General features: G+C 45.7%; 1 protein-coding gene across 6 annotated transcripts in view; it reads right to left on the reverse strand.

Annotated features, from left to right (window-relative positions):
* The window catches only part of IRF2 (interferon regulatory factor 2), a 125,674-nt gene that overhangs the window by 30,466 nt on the left and 72,410 nt on the right, over nucleotides 1-22,798 (reverse strand). For 3 of the 6 annotated variants that reach the window (XM_074353540.1, XM_010953303.3, XM_074353541.1), the window contains 2 exons: nucleotides 7,848-7,943; nucleotides 374-473 (listed from right to left, as the gene is read on the reverse strand). In XM_074353540.1, the coding sequence (XP_074209641.1) occupies nucleotides 374-473; nucleotides 7,848-7,934 (187 nt within the window). In that variant the 5' untranslated portion in view covers nucleotides 7,935-7,943. Of the gene's footprint in view, nucleotides 1-373; nucleotides 474-7,847; nucleotides 7,944-12,315; nucleotides 12,443-22,798 lie in introns of those variants that run through there. The other 3 variants (XM_045515494.2, XM_045515493.2, XM_074353542.1) reach the window with 3 other exon arrangements.

Consider the following 22,798-nt stretch of genomic DNA (forward strand, 5'->3'; position numbering starts at 1 on the left):
ATTTACAGGAAATTTAAGGACTAAGTTTCTATGGACTGAGTGGAGCATCACTTCTGAGTGATGACATTTGCGCCCTACGTGTCCTGGATGTGCCTGGGGACGAGTCACAGGTTTTTCAGAACTATCTTCATGAAGCCATAAGCCAGGAGATTTCATGTATGTCGTAAAAATAAACAGCAGCTAACATTCTATTGTTTAACTGAAATTTGCCAAGAGAGTAGAACTTAAATGTTCTCAACAAAAACAACAACAAAGTACACTTTAAATATCTTACAATTTTACTTGTCAATTATATCTCGGTTTTTAAAAAGGCGTATCAACCACCACGACAGAAGCAACAGCGCCTGCCGCTACAGGTGAGGCGGGTTAATACCTGTATGGATCGCCCAGTTTCTAAAGAGCGGTGCATCCTTCTCCACGTCCCAGCCATGTCTAGCTGCATGCATCCAGGGGATCTGGAAAATCTTCTTTTCCTGAAAAACAAAAGTAAGTAAGAACTGCAGCCGTGGGTTTCAGGCCACCGTTGCAGAAGGTTCTCAAGCCCCAGCTAGTAAGACCCCTCTAGGTATCACTGGGTTTGCTGACTATCCGCTGTAAACCAGACCCGCTTCCCCTCGAGGCCCTAAACCTTGGCAGTCTACCAGTCCACTCAGAGTCGAGTGGACTCTGGCAGAACAGGAATGTATTCCAAGGTCAAGGGTGATGATGTGGGACGTGCCAGCGTGTTCCGTCATCTGTGCCTCCTTCTTTTTGCAGGACCGCAAGTAACTGACCACTTACTGAAACTTCTCATGCTTGGTCTTATCACCTATTTCCATCATTTGGTAAAGCGGAACTCCAGCTGCCTTAGATAAATTAAAAATTAGGTATTTCTCCAAAACACTCATTTTGCTGCTAAAGAGGAGTTGTGGGGGGGGGGGGTCTGAGGCCATTGTCACAGAGACTGAGAAGCTCGATCTGTTCACGTCACCAACAGATACAGCTTTTGTTTTAATCCCTGTGTGTCTGCTACCCTGCAGGAAACAGCAGCAAGTACAAACAGGTACTGTTAGTATGAAGATGATCCTCCTTTTCTGGAGAAAAGTCCCTTGGTACAATTCTCATAGCAGACTCTCTCCATCTCTCTTATATCCCAAGAGGTATAACTTAAGGTGCTTAAACCGACCCTGGCAAACATATGATTAGAAACTAGTGCTTTGGAAACACAGTCACACTCATAGTAAAACTACACACATGAAACCTGGTTCACTTTGCATGTCCACGTGGTCTCGGTTTCGGTTTTTGCAACACCCCAACGAGCTATGTCTATGTTATGATTTCCACTTCACAGTTGAGGAAACTGAGGACCAGAATTACATTATCTAACCAAAGAACTTATGGCAGTAAGTGTCTAAATTCAAAGCCAAGGTCGTGTGATCCCATATTCAGTCACTTACACCACCCATCGTATCCTAGAGTTTGGATTCAGATTTCCCATCCTACAACAGATCTGTTCACTTGGATTCTGTGGAGATTAAAGCCCAGGAAAGCTGCATTTTTTTTTTTTTAAACTCTCAAGGTAGGTCTGACAATTTCTAGATCTGGGGAATCTCTGCACAAGACACTGGAGCAGGGAAGAAAATGGCAGTAGGGATTTCCCACCACTTTGGTTTCACACAATGAAAGATACAAAGGGTCCCTACCGACCCAAAAGGGACCCTGCGCCTCTCCATAGAACCAGTTACAAAGCCTGAACTAAAAATATGTCAGAATATTTGAGGGTTCCCCAGAACTGTTAAAAGGGGAAATTCTATGTATTTAAAACTGAGTCAGTAAAGAAGAACTGAAAGCAAGAGAGAGGCAGGGCTTCATGCTGACCATTTTCAAAAGGGCAGTGATCAGAACAGGGTTGAGTGAAATTTTATTTTTTAATGTAGATGAAAATCAGAGAGCAAAATCACCTAATGCAGTTTTGACATTCATGTGAAAACGAAAAAAATGAAAATGAATTTATCTCAGTGAAAGAATTTTTTCCTGAAGTGCACAACAGAATCTAAAGGTTTATGATTAAAGATAAAGACCCTTAAAAGAATTTGCTGTTGTGTATTTTCCTAGGTCAAAGGAGATCTGGGGTGACACAATCTGAAATCTATCTTCTAAGACACAAAGTTGATTCTGAGAGGTAGATCTTTTCAACCATTTTTGTGTTCGCAGGTGCACACAAACACTCAAACCAAACCTAGTATCCTGGAAACCATGCCCAAATCATGAAACCACAGAAGTAAGGACTGAACCTAGCAATTATCCACCATGGAGCTTCCTGAAATGGACAGTTTTTCCAAAGATAAATAAATGACCAATAAGCACATGAAAAAATGCTCAGTGTCACCAGTCATTAGGGAAATGCAAATCAAGACAGCAATGAGATATCATTTTGACCCACTAGGATGGCTAGAATTTTTTTTTTAATCCCATAAAATAATAAGTGTTGGCAAGGAAGTGGAGAAACTGGAACGCTGCTGGTGGGAATGTAAAATGGTGCAGCCACTATGGCAACCAGTTTGGCTGTTCTTTAAAAAGTTAAACGCAAATTACCACATGACCCAGTCATTTCACTCAAGAAATTACCAACAGCTGTCCCAGCAAATATTTATACATGAGCGTTCATAGCAGCACTACTCACAACGGTCAAAAGGTGGAAACAATCCAAATGCCCATCAACTGATGGAGCAAAGAAAGTGCAGAAAACGGAAGATTACTCAGCCACAAAAGGGAACACTGTACTGATACATGCTATGAATGGGGTGAACCTTGAAAGCATTATGCTAAGAAGCTTTCCACAAAAGGCTACACATTGAATGATTCTGTTTAAATGAAATATCCAGAAAAGGCAAATCCAAAGAAAGAAAGCACATAAGTCATTGCCACAAGCTGGGGAAATGGGAAATGGGGAGGGGCTGCTTAACGGTCCAGTGTTTCCTTCTGGGGTGACGAAAAAGTTCTGGGATTAGATGTGCTGATGGCTGCATAATACTGTGAATGTACTTAATGCCACTGAACTGTACATTTTTAAATAGTTAAAATGGTAAATGAAAAAAACCTACATGTACCTTTTAACGTTTTTCATACTGCAGGAGAAAAAGAAATGCTAATAAACGTATCACACGTGTCTTTTTTTTTTTTTTTAAAGACCATCTTAAAAGATAAAGGAGGCAAAACTCTTTCTATAACTGACCATTCCCACCCTGGGACAAGGAGGGCACTGCTCTGTGTCTGTGTAGACCCTGTGACATTAGTAGGTGCCATCAGAGTCCCCAAGCACCTGGTCCCCACATGGGGTGATCATACACCGTGAATGGAAGGACTGCATTTGTGTTTACGTATCAAGAACCCTGCCCAGCTGTGGGCAGGAGGGAGAAGCCCAGCTGGAGCTGAGAACATCTGAGGTAATCCTGCGCAACACGAACAAACCTGCTTTGGCCCCAAGTGGAAACTCTTATCTTCCCCAATATGTATAAGATGTTCCAATTTCGTTTGCTATTTTTGCTTGGACTTCTTACTTTGTTCCGAGATGGCCTGATATTTACACGAGCACAAGCTAGCTTTCAAAGCGCAGAGAAGGAAAAGGTCAGGAACTACCTGATGATCTCCTGGGCTTGGGGAGTGGCCTCGGCGCCCGGGTCCAGGAGGATCTCCGGTGAGAAACGAGAACAGAAATAACCAGGGCGGGAATCAATTGGAGATACGAGAAAAGCAATGAACCTGGAGGTGGCTGCCTCCTTCCTTCCTTAGGAAACAGTCCAGGGGAACCACAACTAAGCAGGAAGACAAACCCAGAACTGACCTGGTCTCTTCAACAAGCCAAGAGTGAGAAGGAAAAAAGGGAGAGGGTGCTGTCCCCAGGCGGGAGATGCTTCAAGTCAGAGCAACCAAATGCAACCTGCAGGCTTTCTTTGGATTCTGACTGAACAAATCAACATTGAAAAAAAAAAAAAGGAATACTCAAGGCATTGTGAATATGAACAGGGCAGTAATGACATTTTAAATGATGACTCATTATGATTAATTTATCATTATCTAATTGATAATAGTATTCTGAATATATAAGAAAATGTTCTGGAGGGGCGGGTGTAGCTCAGTGGTAGAGCGCATGCTCAGCATGCATGAGGTCCTGGGTTCAATCCCCAGTATCTCCATTAAAAAAAAAAAAAAAAAGAAAGAAAATGTTCTTTGGTCTGGTATAGATGTACACTGTCAGGGAGTTGCTTTATCTCACACACACAGATTTTTTTAACTGTTAATAATTGTTCAATCTAGATGTGAGTTTTAAATCTAGGTGAGAATTTGCTATGCTGTTCTTTCTAGTCATTAGAGCATCCAAGCATACCGTGTACATTTGCAAACACTCTTAATAAAAAGTAACTAGCCCAAGCCATGGCCCATTTCAGGAACTATAATGCTGCTTTTCCAAACTTCCTCACAGCTCCTTCCAAGGAACCCAGACGACCCATTCCATCACCCCGTCCCACACCTCCTCATGTATAGGAAGTAGGAGATGGAAACAAATTTAAGGTATTAATTAACCACCGATTTGTCTCTTACTAAGAATGCACTGGATTTGATGGACTCCCCACTCGAGAGAGACATGACCTAGTGTTCTTAAGTCTAATTATCTTAATGGAACAAAAACAGAATCACTAGTGTTCCTCCACTTCAAGTGCCCATCCCTCATCTGTTTATTCACAGAACGGTATTGCCTAGAGCCTCCCGAGAGTCAGGCACTAGACCTGACCTGGAGTTTGCAGCAAAAATCAAGACATCCGTGGCGCCTGCCATCGTGGGACCTCCCTCCCTGGAGTCCTTCACCGTTACTTAAGGACCAACGGTCAGAACACGACGAAGGCATAAGTGAATGACAAAGCCCCGTACACAGCACCTGTTTTCTAAGAGTCACAACAGTCTTCAGTGGGAGAAGAGAGTCCAGAATGGCCTCAAACCACTCAAAATACAAGCTGGGATTCTTCGGCTTATGAATGGGAAGGAAATAATAGTAGGGTCTGAGTTAAATATTTATGTGGACAGACAAATGCCAACAAGCCTAAGTGAGGCTATAAAAAGATGCCCTGGGTAGGTGTGGGGACAGACAGGGAGGAAATGTCCTGAGGCCATCTGAGGTCTCCAGTGATAGGGACAACACTGCCTGTGTTGGCCGCTCGGTGGCCCAGGAACTCCTGTGACAGCAATGTCCTGAGAGGCGCCATCTGCTGCGGCCCCCGCACACACCCCTTCCTCCAGACTGGCCACGTGCAGCGGAGCAGAGGAGCCAGACAGGATGGTGGAGGAGTCTTCGGCCCCACTGTGCTGGGAAGAGAACTCACCAGCCAAGGGCCAGGTGAGTGAGGCTCAGCAGTAAGAACCACCCGAGAGGAGCCGAGTGCTCAGCTGCACAAAGAGGAATCCACTCACGTTCTGGTCTTCTATCCAAAAAAACATGGACAGAATGGGTGGAGGAAAAGGAATCTCAGTGGAGAGTCCCAGTAAGGAAACAACCTTGAGCGGGTGTGTCAGTCTCCAACAGCTGTCATAACAAATTGCCACACACTGGGCGGCTTACTACTGCAGAGATGATTTGATCACAATTCTGGAGGCCAGAAATCCACAATCAAGACGTCAGCAGGGCTACATTCCTTTCCAAGGCTCTAGGGAGAATCTCCCCTTGCTTCTTCCAGCTTCTGGGGGTTCCAGGTGTTCTTGGCTGGTGGCTGCATCACTCCGATCTCTGCCTCCTTCCTCACACGGCCTCCTCCTCTGTCGGTGTGTCTCCTCTTGTCATTGGATTGGCCCAGCTGCATAATCCAGGATGATCTCATCTCGAGATCCTTCAGTTAATTCCATCTGCCAAGACCCCTTTTCCCAAGTAAGCTCACACGCACAGTTTCGGGGTCAGGATGTGCACATTTCTTTGCGGGGCAGTGGGAACAGGGACCACAATTCAACCTACTACAGAGAACAGCTAACTGCAGCCTATTAAGTGCCTACTTGACACAGGAGACATGATGACATTGTAAGTGTGCCAATGCATCAAGCCAGCCTCAACTAGTGGGTGTGTTTTAAAAAAAGAAAAAGCAAAAACAACTTATTCAGAAATAAGGAATATCTGCTTTAATTTCATGCTTTAAATACATATAGGCAATGTTATCTTGTTCTTCAAAAATACAATCCTACAGAACCTACAAGCCTTGGTTTCCTTGTCTGCAAAATGGAAAGAATGACAGGATCGACCCCATAGTGGGGATTATGGGAGTGAATGCATCATCTTGCACAGGGGACTATCTGACACTTTGTAAATGGCAGTTTTATTATTATCATTATCATTATTCTTACCTCTTCAATGCTCCGAAACTATCATCTCTCCTTTCCTTACACCTCCACCCGCATCCCTGCTAATCCAGCAGGCCAAGGGGCTAAGCCTGATTTCTTGTTTCTTTTGGGGAGGCTAATTACAAAGCCCCTCCAGGATACAAATCTAAAACACAATAGACATAGCAAGCCTAGAAAAATACACCGTTTGCCATGAGACCTTAAGATATATGATAGGTCACATGAAGTGAGTATATGGTTTACTTAACTATTTCTGTTTACTTCTACCCCATCTTGTTTCAGAAGGGACTCATTGAAATAGATATATTCAAATATGGTATACTATTACATTTAAAATATGTGAACAAAATTAAGTAAATGAGGGGAAAAGAACAAAAAGAAATAAGATTTGAGAGATATCTAAAAAGCTAAAATGAAGTAACAAGTAGTATTAGTAAAAAAGAAAAAAAATTATGCTGCAATATTTTGTACACTTGTTAGAAGCAGCCACAATCTGGCTCTAAGCTCTCGAGCACGTGATACAAAGGTAAAGGCTGACCTGCTAAATTATTCATCGTGTCCTTAAGATTAAAGATGAGCGGGGAGGGAGAAGAGGAAACAGACATTTGCTCAGAAGAACTGCAATATTCCTGGTAGTGGGAGAGAAATCTCTCTGGGGCCGTCTTAAAGAAAGCATGACATATTAGTTGCTTTTCTAGATTATAACTAAATGTTTCCATGTGTTCTTTATTTTCACACCCGATGTCTTCCTGATTCACCCCTAAGAGGTAGGATCAATTGGACTGAGAGTTCTGAGGTGGATGACAGTAAGGAAGTCTGTATGTATAAATGCCGAGGAGGAGGTTGTAAATGATGGCAGACTTCTTTATTTTAGGACAAATAGGCACACAAACAGGATTTCATGATAATAGTGGGGGAAAAAAATTGGACAAAAACAGAAGTTTTCTTTACGCAGAGAAGAAAATCAGTATGCTCCATTCCCAGTAGAAAGTCCTAGAGTTGCCACGTCCTCTAATCCCAGAAAACCAGGAGATCAAGAAAGGAATTTAGAGGAGGAAGAGGGTAGGAGTCACCGAACAGAAACACAGCAGAAAGCTTCCCCTATTCATCCACAATACCGAAGCCTTAAATCAGGGTCGAGGCTACAGTCTGAGATGATGATATGTCTTTCTTACGTGACAATTTGATATTTTCATGATCATTTTTGGTTGGTTGGTTTTTGTAATTAATAAGCATATTTTGAACACAAAGAACAACTTTTACTTGTGGAGATCCACGTGCACCTGCTTTTAGTAAGGATCTGTCTGTCTCACACACACGCACACGCGCGCACACACACACGCAGGCCTCCACGCACACGCACACGCGCGCACACACACACACAGGCCTCCACGCACACACACACGCACACGCATACACACACGCACACGCACACGCACACGCACACACACACACACACACACACACACAGGCCTCCACGCACTTACCTTGTTAAGCCACTTGAGCCCTGGTATCGTATTGGAGTTGATCTGTTCCTCCAGCCACGGGCGCATCCGCATCCTTTCCACCGGCATGGTGCCCTTCTGCAGGAGAGAAACACACTGTTAGGCATTGCTGCCACTGACTGTCAGTTCTGCCCTGTGAAGTTTGACACCGCTGCCTGACCCTCTTCTATTTTCCCCTTCCTCAAAACCACACGGTTTATGTGTACACGGGAGGAGGGGGCTATGGGAGCGTATTAGGGTCTTTGCCCTCAAGCCCCCAGCCCCTGTTTGAGTGCTCCATCCATTCCCGAGGGGCTGTCTCTCTGTGGACCAAGCCTGCTCTCAGCTCAGAGGGTCCCCCGACGCAGGAGGTGGGCCCAGACACCTCCTCAGGCCGGCTCACGCAGGAGGTGAGCGGCCGTGCCTGAGGCTAGATCTTACCCCTTCCCACCTGGCTGGGTTTACAGCAGATACCTTCAGTGTGCCTGGCATTCAGAGGACCAGGATTTTACAGATACCTTCGGTGTTATCCTTCCAAGAGTCAAGGGTGGACACAGAAGACAAGCGTTGTGGGAAAGAGTTATGATAACCAATTCACTCCTCTGGGGTACCTGGGTTATAGAAATGCCTCGAAGCCCTGACGTTGGCATTTTAAAGCCCTGAAGCAATCAGTTCGGGCGGTTCCAAGGTCTTTCAGCAGCTAGCCAACCCCTCCGGATGTACCCTGTCTCCCCGCAGAGCACGCCAGCCTCTTGCTCTGACTTCAGCTTTGCTTTCACGTGAAAAAAAAGTGCTTCCTCAAGAATCTTTCTTCACTGCCACTCTCCCCTTCTGACCTGAGGTCACCTTTCCTCTACCAGCCCACATAACGCCTCTCCCCCCTCTTCCCAGACACACTTCCAGATAGTCTTTCCCTCGTCCACCTAAATATACCCAGCGGGATCGCTAACAAAGCGCTGTCATCCTAGTCACATGGGCATTTAGATTCAATGAAGGGCTCAAAAGCACAGGCAATGCCGACACAAGTCCCCATCCTGCAGGGCTTCGTGGACAGTGTGACACGATCCTGTTTTCAACCCTTAGCTGCCTCATCTTTCTTTTACTCATTTCCTCCTCCAAAAATGAGCTCTGAGAATTCTATTCAGAGGCCTTTGGGCTGAGATGAGATGATCAATGTCTCAATAACTCTATTTTCCAGCTCGAAAAGGGCTTCCCATCTCCTCTACACCCTGCCCCCAGCTCACGCCAGAGTGAGAGCATCACTCCGTGATCCACTGGGGGCCGCACCCGCTGCCTACAGAACCTGATACGATTCTAAAACTAAATTCTAGCACCTGCCTTTCCCCTGGACTCCTCCCCGAGTCTGACCCACCCTCTGGCGCAGGCGCCACCTGCTCCTTGCTCTCCTCCTCTTTCCAAGCTTGGTCAATCCGTATCCATATCCATTCTCCAAGACCCAGCCTCTGCCCGCCTTCTCCGCAAGGCCTTCCCAGATGCTCCAGCTGAAGGAATCCTTCCTCCTCCAGCTCCCACAATACTCATGGATATTGTACTGCTCTTTTAAAAATCAAACATTGCTTTAGGGCAGCTATTATCATGTTGTCTTTATCTCATCTAACCCTTACCTTAAATGTAAACTTTTTAGCTGTGAACACCCCCTCTTCCGAACCAAACTGCAAAATCACAAGACCAGGAACCCCGCCTCTTAGGGGTCTTTTCATAATCCTACGAGGCCCGAGTGCTGCCTCCCACCCGGGGGTGTGCGGCACAAGGGCCAGGCCGCTCTGAGGATCAGCCGAGATGGGGTCACCACTGCAGGCTGGCCCTGTCCACCCATCTGGGGCTTCAGGAGTAACAGGAACCGCAGGGATGGTCCAAAAGGACCCAGAACGGCCACAGGGAGCCCCCAGCACAGCTGCTCTTCGTGGTTCTCAGGTTGCTCTCATCACTCATTCCTTCATCCAGCCGAAGAGCACCTATCAAGAGGGGTGCTCTGGGAACTGGACGAAATACAGCATTCCTTGACATCTAGGGACTCCCAGCCTAGTGGGAGACAGGGAAGAAGACAACTCACACACCGCACAAAGTGTCCTGTGTGCAGAATGATAAAGAGTTCTGGAGAGTTCTGGGGGCGTCGGGAAAAGCCATCCACGTTAGCTCCCACTGGGTGACTGACCACGGCGAGGGCTTGGCCCAGCCACCCCAGTCAGAGCCTCCCTGTTGAGAAGATCTCCAGACACAGAGGGGCAGCTAAGTCCCGGGCAGTGAGGAAGGTAGAGAGGTGAGCGGAAGAGGGAGTCGGTACAGGGGTGAAGAGCTCTTCCGAGGGGACAGGACGACCAGCAGAGCAGCTGGGGACCCCGACAGCGGCGGCCCTGCCTGAACTTAGCGATGCGGAAACGCCAGGGGACATGTGAGTGGCCCCACTTCCAACTCGTCATTATAATGATGTATCTCCTTATACATATCTTTTTTCACAAACAACCCATCTGGGGGAGAAATGGTCACCTGAAGTATTTAAAAAAGCCCTCTGTCTTTAAAACGAAAGCCTATCTGGTGAGATGCAAATCCATATTTGCAAAATAACTTTCTCACTAAAATGTGTGTCTAACGCCCAAAGCAATTCTCGGGGTGTTCCCAGGCCCTTCCCAGACACGCACGGAGAGGTGAAAAATCTGCCATCCAATGCACATTCTCAGCGAAGGTCGGACAGGTGACATTCTGCCTTCTTACTTCAGCTTTCATACTATAAATACGTGTCCTTTTCAGTCTACCTAGTGCAACATCGTTCACATTTTCCTGCTTTTTGCTGGTGATTTTGCTGTTTAAAATGGCCCCTGAGAGTGGTCTGTCTGACGCACTGTCTAGCATCCCTAAACCCAAGGCTGCAGTGGGATTTATGGAGAAAATACCTGTTTTGGAGAAACTTCCTTCGGGCATGAATTATAGTGTTGTGGGCTGTGAGTTCAACATCTCTGAATCTACAATACATATTAAATATGGAGTCTTTAAACAGAAACACACAAAACAAGATGATCTATCGACTGGTTGATGAAAATGTTGTGATCAGAGGCTCAGGAACCCAATGTCTTTAGAAGAAGAGGGAAATTTGGCCACTGACACACACAGAGCGACCGCCATGTGACGACACAGACCCAGGGGGCGGGTGGCCATGTGAAGACAGAGGCAGAGACCTGCATGATGCAGCCCCCAAGCCAAAGACTGCATGGAACCACCAGAAGCTGGAAGAGGCGAGGACCCATCGTCCCCTCGAGGCTTGAGCGGGAGAAGAGCCCTATAAATGCTTCAGTTTGGGACTTCGAGCTTCCAGAACTGTGAGAGAATACACTCCTGTCGTCACACAGTTTGTGGTACTTGGTTATGGCAGCCCCAGGAAACAGAAGATGCTCTGAGTCAGATGACAGGGCTCCCACCCCGTCTACAGGTAAAGGAAGGTGCCTTGAGGCAGTGAGAGCAAGATCCCTGGGCAGGAGGACCAGCTGCAGAAGGCAGGCAGCGCAGGGAGGGTGCCAGAGACGCGCTGACCCTGCAGGCCTGGAAAACCGCACCTAGGGTTTTGGTCGTTGTCCCAAGACTGAAGAGAAAACGGGAGATGTATACCAGTGAGGGGTATGATCAGTGCTGTTCGCAGTAAAGATGATAAGGGCTGATGGCAAAATCTAGACCTGAGCTTCACCTTCAGCAACGTGCACACACATCCTGATTCAGCAGGTCTAGGTGAGCCCCGTGATTCTCTCACAAGCTCCAAGTTCCTTGGACCACACTCTGAAGAGCAAGGCTCCAGATTATCTTTCATTTTTAATGACGACTCCCCTGGCTCTTCTGCGACTTGCTACAAAGTCTGGTCATCCTGGCAGACAGAGCTCCTCCGTTAGCCTCAGTGTGTCAGATTCTGCTGCACCATTTGCCAGTGGGTCCCTCCCTTATTTACATACGGTGTCTTTCTAACAAGGATGTAGCTCAGCCAAGCCTCAACGTTTATCGCCCATGTAGCCAAAATACTATGGAAATCACACAGGTAGAAATTCTAAATCTTTCATCAGGACTGTCATTAATTATAAGCAGATGTTCAGGAAGAGCAAAAAGAGCAAGACTCTGATCCGGGGAGGGAAAACTATTATAAAGGACTTCACTGATTTCAGGTCTTATGGTGTTTTAAAAAAAAAAAAAAAAAAAAAGCTAGGCCATCCCCTATGACACACAATGAAAGCTAACCCTTTTTCATGAAGGCACTTCCTCTTTCTTACTTGATTTTACAGCCTGGCCCCACCTCCCACACACTGAACAGGTAATGAGTTACCCGTGGTTTTGCCACATGACCCAGAAGGAAAAGGTTATAGTTTGACGTAGATCTCTCATGACTATCAAGAGGTTGAGTACGCATCCTTAACTTTTGTGAAAGAAAGGGAAGGTGGAATTCTACACACTGAGCCTTGCGCCAGAAACTCACACATGTGGATGTGTTTTCCAACTTCCAACAGTGAAATTCAAGGTGATGGGCTGGTCTTCCTTCTTTAAGGCAAGTTTCCCATGGGCACCAACACCCAGGCCACATGAAACTTGAACAGAGTTGCAGAAGGCGTAGAACTGGGTAGAGAAAACAAAAGGGTGCTATTTTTCCCAAGAGAATCAAAATACACCAGAAACTGAGACACTTGTGTTCCAGTCCTGGCTTTGTTGTTTACCACTGTGTGTCCCTGGGCCAGTCACTCGCTCTCTGTGGTCGGCACTCTGATCATCTAGAAAAAGGATAGGGTTCACAAAGATAGTTTCAGAGGTTATCCGTGATTTTCGGAATCCTTTTGTAACATGAAGGCTCATAATCTGGTCCGTCTTTTTTGTAAGCTTCTATTCTTGTACTCCGTGCTGCTTTTAAAAGTAAAACGCTTAAGTTTGATGGTTCTATCAACCTAAAATATGAAGCATCTACGCTCAAGCCTGACAAAAGGCACTTCTGAAAAGCAGCTATCATTACATCTTTGAGATCTGGGGTTGGGATCATCTTCAAAACCAGAGCATCAGGCTATAAATCAACTCAGCACATGGCAAGTATTTAGAATGTCACTGGCACAGGGCTGCTGTGTGAAGGCCCTGGAGCTGTTCACTGCGACTCAGAGGACGTAGAATCATGTCCCCCACAAAGCTGACAGTGCTAACTATGGTCCCAATTAATGCCATTAACAGTGACCCTGAATCTTAACCTAAATAACTGAGGTTTAGATCTTGGAAAAGTAATAGCAATGACCACCACTTACTGAGCACTTACTATGTGCCAAATGTTAAAGCCAGGGTTTTCTCTGAGTTTCCCATTTAACTCTTACAACCCTAGGAGGTGGGGACTTTATTACCCTGTATTACCAATGAGGGGATAGATTGGGGAACTGCTCAGACGAAACCTGCTGGTCAGTAGGGGAGCCCAGACTCTTGTTCAGGTCTGTCGGCAGTGCCCAGGCTCCTAAACCGTAACGCCTGCCTTCCTCTCACTTCAGAAAGCACCCAGTGAGGATGGTCTTTTAACCATTCTACTTACGGAGACTTTCCCAACTCCTCTCTGTTTTGCCTACCACTGACATATTAATCTTTCTAAAATACCACTTAAGTCATGTTAATGTTCTGTTCTAGAGACTTCCAAGCGTCCCTGCTGGATTTTAGATAATAAAATCTTTGGCCGAGAGCAGGGTGCTTCTGCTAATGGCACAGCAGGTAATTCAGACCTAACTCTCATGGTGAATAACTAAGAAATCTGGACAAAGTGTGCTTTTTCAAAATATGTTTAAAAACATCAGAGAACTAAGAAGGCAGTAAAGAATTAGAAGGGCAAGATCTGGGAGAACAAAGAATCCCATAAAGGGAAGCCTGGTGTTTGGGGCAGCTCTTTTCCTAGCCTAGGGCATCTGCTGCAGCCAGAGGAGGAGGCTGCAGGTCATCGCAGCTGAGCAGAGCTTTTGACACAGTCAGTGACCAGGGGGATAAGAACTGAAGATCAGGACCCAACTAGGAAAAGGGAGTCCTGCAAACTGTCCTCTCCACATGCAAGCTTTGTAACGGATAACACTACATGGAAATAGAACAATTTCAAAGACTAAAGCCCAGCTTTGAATCATCTCAATTCCTGATCAAATTAAAATGATCTGGAACTACCAGAAGTCAATGTAAATCATATCCTGAGGAAAGATAACATTATCCTAAGGTTCATATTCTCTCTGGCGTTTCTCATTTACAAGGGCCACCATTCAATCAATATAGCTAGGAATATGAGGATAAAAGACAACAAAATGGAAAACCAAGGGTAATAATGGACAATAGATATGGACCCATAGGGATATATACACAGATTTTATACAGATATTATGACTATACAGATATACAAATGAATATGCAAATGTTTTCAGACATAGTCTTTAAAATAACTATGCCTAATATGTTCAAGGAAATAAAAGACAAGACGGAAAATTTTTGTCAGAGAACTGGAAGCTATAAAACAATTGAAATTCTAGAACTAAAGGATAAATAATTAAAATTAAGAACTCGGTGGATGGGTTTATCAATAGATTAGACACCACCGGGGAAAAATGTGAACCAGAAGACAGGTGAGAAGAAAATATGCAGAATGAAGTGCTGAGACAAAGGAGTGTAACAGAAGACCTAAAATCCATAGACAGTATTTTAGACCTAAAAAAAGTTTGAAATATGAGTAATTGGAAGTTCCACAAAGACAAGAGAAAGAATGAGGCGGAAGCAATTTGAAGAGACAGTATCAATTATCATCCTACCACAGACTTAATATAAATAAAACTATAAATAAACCTACTCCCAGGCATACGGTAGTACACTTGATGAAAACCAAAAACACAGAGAAAAACCTTAAAAACAGCCAGGGGAAAACTGGCTCATTACCTTCAGAAAATGAAAAACAAAACCCACAGAACCCAGAAGCCTTACAATGACTATTCAACAGAAACAATGGAAAACAGAAGACTATGGAAGGATGTCTTTCAAGTAACCAAAGAAGATCATTGCTATTTTAAAATGTTATGTACAGGGCAAATTTCCTTCCAGATTGAAGAGGAAACAAAGGCATCCTCACTCAAAGGAAAACGCAGAGAACTGTCAGCAGCCCCACAGCTCATCAGTCCCCAGTTACAGAGTCCCAGGAGATAGGTCACGACCGGGCAAGAGGAAAGGCAGGAGTACGGGAACTGAGTTGCTGAGCACGGGGCTTAACTTTGAGGCTGTGGCACAGAGACCGACCACAGCAGTGCTCAGCCCCATCCCTTTTGTAGCTGCATCATTTGTTTTAAATGTACCTGTGAGGGCTCTTGTCACCTAACAGCTCTCTCTACGTAGCCACATGCCACCTTTCTTATTAACCTGCATAAATGTTATTCTCCCAACAAAAACCAGCTCAAATCTGTTTTCATCCATTAAACCTTCTCCCACAACCTTAACCACTGGACCCTCTTCTCCCATGATGTACTGTCTGCAGTTCCCAGTCATCCAGGGCACCGACAAGCATTTACTAAACACATATCATGACAAGGATCTGTGCTAAGGGCTATGGAAGATTCAAAGGTGTGTAAGGCATGATCACTCCCCTCAAGGAATTAGTAAGTTAACTAGGGGCGTGAGACATAAATCTTATACAGCTGACTAGTAATACTCTAATTATAATAATAAAAGACTGCAGTAGAGATCAGAAGGCAGTGTATGATGAATTGCCAACTAGGTGAACTCATTCATAAATCATTATTAGATGGGTTCATAAGCAAAAGCTTTGTGATAAAGGAAGAGCTTATAGGACGAGGGAGGAATCACTCAGGCAGAGGGAAGGCTGCAAGCAAGTCAGGCAGCCTTCAGAGGTCAGTGTGAATGGCCAAAGCAGAACTGAGGAAGGCACATTTGCTGTTGTGGGCAGAGCAAGTGACTTAGGTACCAACATGGGGGAAGCTTCGTAAGAGTCAGTCAGCATCTGAGAAGCACGGACCGGATACTTTACGTATGTCATCGCTCACCCTCACCGTAGCCCTCATCAGTTAAATATTATTATCCCCATTTTAGAGATCAGGGAAAATACAGCTTGAAAGAGTAACTTTAGAAAAAGAATAAAGACAAAGAAAAAAGTGTACAAGTCACACAAGCCCCCAGATAGGGAACCAGATTTGAGCCCAGGTCTTTCTGGAGGGTCTCGAATGCTCAGCTAGACATTCAGCGTGTTTACAGGAGCCACTGAAAACTTCTGAATGGCCATGTTGCATTGTGAACCAAGCAGCATTCTAGCCGGAGCAAATGGAGACAAGGAGATAAGCTAGAGGCTACTGCTCTGGTCCAGGATGGTGGCTGTGGGAATGCAAAGGAAAAGCACACGCGCACACACAAAGTGGCAATTCACTTGCAGGGCTCTAGCAGCAATTTTTAGTGGTAACTTTTCCTGGACATACAGTAATCCTTCCAAAAAATGTAAGTTCCTCTTACATGACATTCTACACTCCTCATACTGACTTTTGTGTATCTTTTAGAAAAAATAAGAATTTCAGCTCAAAGTTATGTGAACTGGGAGGAAGCTGGAGCTGAAAATTGAAAAACATCATCACCATCATCTGTATCCCCATCACGTGATCCTTACAGAGAACTGGACCCTAGGCCAAGGGCTTTTCATGCACTATTTCATTCCGTCTTCAAACAAACTATATGAGGTAGAGTATCTTATCTCCATCTTACAGATGAGGACTTTCCCAGCTGCAGAGCTATCACGTGGAAAAGCTAGGATTCAAATCCAGATCCTCCTGACTCCGAACAACATGTCAGAAACCTCTCAGCCAGTGTTTTATAAATGTCCGGTAGCAACCCATTAAAGGGTCATGAAATCAATTTACTGGATAAGATCGGCATTACAGGACGAAGATCGGGACTTTAACAACCAAAAATACAGAATAGAAACTATCAGAGTGCTGCTTCCCGGTTTCGTCCACAGATGTGTGTGGGCATGTGGGTGGTGGGGGAGGCGGCGGTAATGGTGGAAAGCAGAAAACAGGAGAGAAGGCTACAGGAAGACAGAAAATGGCAAAGCCTTAGAATGGTCCTGGCTCCTGGGAGACAGAAGTGAAATGCACAAGAGAAGTTTAACAGCGTGTGCTTGGCATGAAAATACCATGTTCGGGGCTAAGATGACACGGCTCTGTACATTAGGGAGGGGGTTTGAGACCTACTCACTTGGCTGTACTTAATACTTCTCTGCCTACAATCTTCAAATCACTCTGCAGCCTCTGGTGCGGCTGTAGGCTGAAGTCAACAGTTACCAGTCAGGAAATCAGACATTCATTTGGAAGGGAGGTCCGGGACACAGGAAAAAGCTTGCCTCTCAGTGTACATGTTATCCACACCAAGGCAAAAGCAATTTTAAGGTTTTATTAAACTTCAGGAGTGGCAGTAAGAAACGGAAACCAATTGTATGCTCCCCATTGTACCATGGATGTAACTGCACACATTTACTGTTTTGTTTCATTGAACTCTGAGAAGATGCATGTCATTCATTTCAGAATGTTGGTCTCTAGCCTGGTGTTTCTCAAGGTTTTAAGCAATTCAACCGTGAATTCTCCTAGTATGTGGATTTTTCAGGAACCCAACCTTGAAGGATGTTAACAGGATTGTTGTAAATAGCTACTCTCAATATATCATAATCCACAGTTATAATTTGCTTGCTATACTTTCTGTTCACCTACCAGCATCCCCAAACTGCCTGCATAACCTTATTATCTAGGGTATCAAAAAAAAAAAAAAAAGGTTCGCTGGCCTCATGCTAGAAATACTGAATGAGAATTTCCAGGGCTTAAGAACCAGGAATTTTTTTTTATTATCCTAGGGTAATTCTGATAGGCAGCTGAGTGTGGGTATCACTGCCATTTGGTACCATTGGCCTTCCAGATCTCAGATGTTTAACAGACATCTCCAGTTGAGTCACGGGAAAATGAGGAGGCCAGTAGTGAATAGATTTCATCATGAATGGAATGTAAATGCATGTGAAACTAAAATGCTAAATGCCTTTCAATACCACAGAACAAATTTCCCATGCTAAGAGTCATCCAAACTATACTTCTGCATGTTTGCCATTCTACCCACAATTTTCTTATTAGGCATGTTTTCTATACCCTTTTGGAAGACATTACCACAGCAACTTCACGAAAATTTCCCTGTCTCTGACCACAAACTACCCTGGTACCTGAAACAGTGTGATTTAGCCTCTGAATCACAACTGTAAGCTGATAGAGAAGTTGACTTACGACCTCCACATGTGTGCCCGAAAGACACCAAAATACCTGTTTTTCACTACTGCAGGAGACCAACAGTCATTCTAGAAAACAGTTCTCAGTGCAGCCTACAGAGAACAGAAGTCCTCTATCCAGGGGGTAAGCCTTGAAAATATATGGAATGTGTGACATCTGTACAGATGTGTGCTTTTCCAAGAGAGGGTCCATCCCCACCCTACAGACTCCGCTTCCTGCTCCCTCCCCCAGAAGACTCGCTCTCTGGCAACCACTTCACTACAAATGGGCCTCACCACTGCCTCCCTCTTCTTGTTTGCTCATGTGGCAAAAATTCAGGACTGGGCTGAAAAATACCCAGTCATAACAACACCACCATTATAGATGCATGGTTTATCACCTCACTGGGGCTTTCAAAAAGTCTCTGCAGGTTTTTTTTCCTCCTCATCAGTTCCCGTTCCCGTTCCCGTTCCCCACAGGAGCACTTTCGGATTTTTTCATCCTCACCCTCCATGATTCACTTCCACACTCATCAGTCCCAACAAGTGGCTGTGCCTCCAGCTTCAGAGAGAGAAGCAGAGGCCACCAGACTCTTCTTTCTGAATTTCTCACTCCTTTCCCTCTGCAAAATTATCTGTGATTCCTTTTTTTTTCTTTCTTCAGACCAGGTAGGTGGTAATGTCGCTTTCTGGAACAGGGAATGTGGAAGGTTTAAGAGGAGAAATACTGAGACTGGTTTCAGGTCTACTGAATTTGAGGTCACCTTTGGGATATCCCGAGAGATGCTGGGTGGGCAATTCGATACATGAAGCTGGAGCTCAGGAGAAAGGTCGAGTCTGGAAATAGGCTCCCCTTTACAGACTGTTCAAATGCCATGTCTTCCACGAATCCCTTCCCGGCCAGTTCAAAACTGCCTTTGAAATTCATAAAACACACTGCCTCTAACATGCGTCTTATGCTGCATTTTACATGCCTTGCTCCGCTGAGACAAACCTCTGCTAACATTGCTGCACACGTTAACATGTAGAACTATCGGGTCTTGAACTCTGCACCCAGGAAGTAGCCAATAAATGTAGACCCGCTGCATCCAGCACAACATTGGACATGGTCTATATCCACACAGTCCAAGGTGGCCACATGTGGCTACTGAACCCCTGAAATGTGGCTGGTGTGAATGAGGAACCATTTCTCCCCAAAGACATAGTTTCAAGGCCGGTTCCAGTCTTTCCAAATCACAGTGAGTGGTTGGGGCATCTGGTAAAAACAACGTACCTGCATAGGATACCCGTGAGGGGTTCCTGAGAAGGCAGGGAGCCCACCTGAGCCTGAGAGTGTTCTATCTTGTGTTTTCAGTCAGGTTGGTTTGAAAAGGCCTGACTCACCCCTGCAAGCGGAATCACCTTAGGGAAAGCAACCTGTTGGTAAGTGAGGGAGCTCCTGTGAGTCATCCTTACCCCCGCGCCTGGACCTGCAAGCACTTGGGAACAGGGCATGCGCATAATACCCCACGCCACACCACGTGACACTAACACTGGCTCATGAGGATTAAGTGTCAGGCAAGTTCTAAGCTGGCCAGGATTCACAACGCCCCTATAAGGTAGGTGCTACTAAAAATCCCCATTTGATAGATGAAGAAACTGAGGCACGTAAGGTTAAGTAACTCACCTAAGCTCGCAGCAGGTGGTACAGCTCAGATTTAAAAAGAAGGAGTCTTAGGCCCTGACTTAGCCTGTGAACTATGAGGCCCGTCTTGGGTCCATGGAGAGAGGCGCTGAGACCCCAGTGCCTCCCAGTCTGACCCGGCGCCCGCCTGGGAGCCCATGCCGGCTGGCGAGCACCACTCAGGCTGCACTAGCGGGGCCCGAGGAAGAGAAAGCGGCTCCCCAACCTCCTTACCCAGCCCCACCCCATTTCATGACATTTCCTGCCCTTTTAGTACCTTCCTGCCCTTTTAGTACCTTCCTGGCCAGTGGAAATCAGCAAGACATACTGTGTAACCTGTCCAGCCAGAGCTTTATTTTTGTAATTTGTATTAGGAAAACAGTATTTCCCCATTCCCGCACTCCAAAATAAAGATATTTTCCACTCTCCACCCCTTCACCTCTAGCCCCTCTTTAAGAAGCAACAGGAAAGAATCAAAGAACTTCTTTTTCCCCTTGAGTCACTAGGCATATTTTCCAGTTGTTTCACTTTAGTTTCTGCCTCCGCCACGAAGCACGGTCACCTGGCCCGAGCACGGGCCACCTGGATCCCGGAGGAGTCTTACGAAAGCTGGGGAGGAGGCAAGTGCATCCTGCCCTGGGCCAGCCTGTTACTGATTAACCTGGAGAACTATTTCAGGAACACAAATAAGCCCCACAGGCGCCAACATCTCAGCATGAATACTTTGGGAAGGCACTAAAACCCACTAAAGTGCTGGGCATCGTGGGTATCTGTCAATTCCCACCCCCTTCAGGGTCTGTGAAGGCCAGTCACTTGCCTGTGAAGCTTTCTGGCTTCCCCCTCGTTCTTAGTTTCAGGACCTCTAAGGAGTGCCCATCTCCCTGGTGCACAAACGCCATCTCAACCAGCTTCAACCTCTCAGCGCCCTGTGTGTCCTCCACACTCAACACCAGCTCACTTCCCTCTTGGAATGAAGGGGCCAGTGTTTGTTTGTTTGTTTGTTTGTTTGTTTGTTTGTTTGTTTGTTTGTTTTATGGAGGTACCAGGCATCGAACCCAGGACCTCGGGCATGCAAAGTATGCGCGCTACCACTGAGATCCTCCCTCGGCCCAAGGGGCCAGTTTTACATCTACCCTTCCAAAAACGCTCTTCCTGCCCAGTGCAGATTCAGTTAGTAGCACAAGGGTCATTTTGCTCACACTGATGTGACGGCCCTAAGAAATAGCTGAATGTGAACATCATCGAGCTTGTCTGGCTCAGCTGATTAATCTGAGCTGGAACTTCCTAGCAAGTGACTATGATCTCCACAGGGCCTAGCACTGTCCTTATCTATCATCCGGTAGGGTGGTGGCCACGATGCAGGACATCCCTGGAGGTCTGACAGCCAGCATGACTCTGGGTGGGGCGGGGACGGGGGAAGGCCTCAGCGGTGCCTGTGTCCCCCACACCTGGGCAAGGAGAGAGTCTGTGGCCAGTCCAGTGCCATTTCCTTAACACCATAGCTTATATGAGGCTAAGACTGGGTATTTATGACCTTAAACGAGAAGTCAAAGTGCCATTCCCCTAAAAACTCAGAAATCCTTAGACTCCACCACTCTAGGAGCTGTTCAGCTCTGGGAAAATCTCCATTAGTGATTAGGGCCACTCCCCACGGCACTGCTTCAGGAACCAAATGCAGAGGGTAGCAGAGCCAAGATCCCTATGCCTCAGTTTTCTCATCTGTAAAATGGGGATAACTTCCTTAGGGTTTGTGGTAAGGATTAAATAAGACATATAAAGTGCCCAGCCTACTATCTGACCAATAGTGGATATTTAATAATAGTTCCTGCAGACATAAATTTATGGCCAAGGATGTTTGATGGCGCATTACAAACAGCAAAAAATCTAAATTGATCCAAATCCCAGATGGTAGGAAGATGTTTAAATAAAACGTGGCAGGCTCAAATAATGGAATATTGTGACTATAGGAGAATATTTCATTTGTATGGGAAAGTACTCAAAATATACATGGTAATATAGTAGTAAACATAATTACATATTCTATGTATTTTTATATATTCTATATAAGTAATATATAAGTTAATATAGCTCAGAATATAATACAAGCTAATAAGTGAACAAAAGCAGGGTGTGGGGGTCGTTTTTCAACCATTGGGGCAATAAACTTGTAGGACATCCCCCTGGCTGCTGAGGCCCAGCACTGACAGTCACAGCTCACCCCATGCAAGCACTCCATGGTCCTCACAGACAGCCGGCCAGCACCGCCCAGTACGGGACTGACAAGGGGCACCAAGACACAGTTGTTTGGAACTGGACAACAAGGGGACAGGGTGGGGAGGGGCAAGGCCCCCCAACCCCAGGCGGCACCATATAAAGTTTCCTGAACAGTTGGAGTAATGGGCCGCATGCTTTATAGTACAGAGTGTTGAGGGGTACAGTCCCCGCGGGGCATCGTAAAATCCCACGACAGCACGTGAGTGCCATCCATCCTGGGCTCTCTCCAAGTCCTGAGTCTTCCAAGAGTCCTGACATCAGCGCGGTGCCCTAATTTTAGATTAGAAGATAAGACTATGGCAGCAGAGAACATTCTTCTTGAAACGACTGAGAGAGGTCCTTCTATCCTTCCTCCCTCCCTCCCTCCCTTTATGTAAGATGTGGTCCAAAAACCATTCTGAGCAAAGCAGAAGTATTGGAATGAACTGTGTTCTCCCCCAAATTCATGTCCGCCCAGAACCTGTGAATGTGACCTTATTTGGAAATAGGGTCTTTGCAGATGTAATCAAGTTACAGTGAGGTCCTACGGTGAGGTTTAGGACGGGCTCTAAATCCAATATGATCGGTGTCCTTGCAATAAGAGGGAAATCTGGACACAGAGAAGGCGATATGAAGACAGAGGTAGAGATTGGAGTGATGCACCTATAAGCCAAGGAAAACCAAGGTCTGCCAGCAACCACCAGGATGGAGCAGAGACTCCTCCCCATGGAGCAGAGTCTTTCTTAGGGCCCAGGAAGG

The sequence above is a fragment of the Camelus bactrianus genome, chromosome 26 (genome assembly GCF_048773025.1).
Source record: "Camelus bactrianus isolate YW-2024 breed Bactrian camel chromosome 26, ASM4877302v1, whole genome shotgun sequence".
Lineage (NCBI taxonomy): Eukaryota > Metazoa > Chordata > Mammalia > Artiodactyla > Camelidae > Camelus > Camelus bactrianus.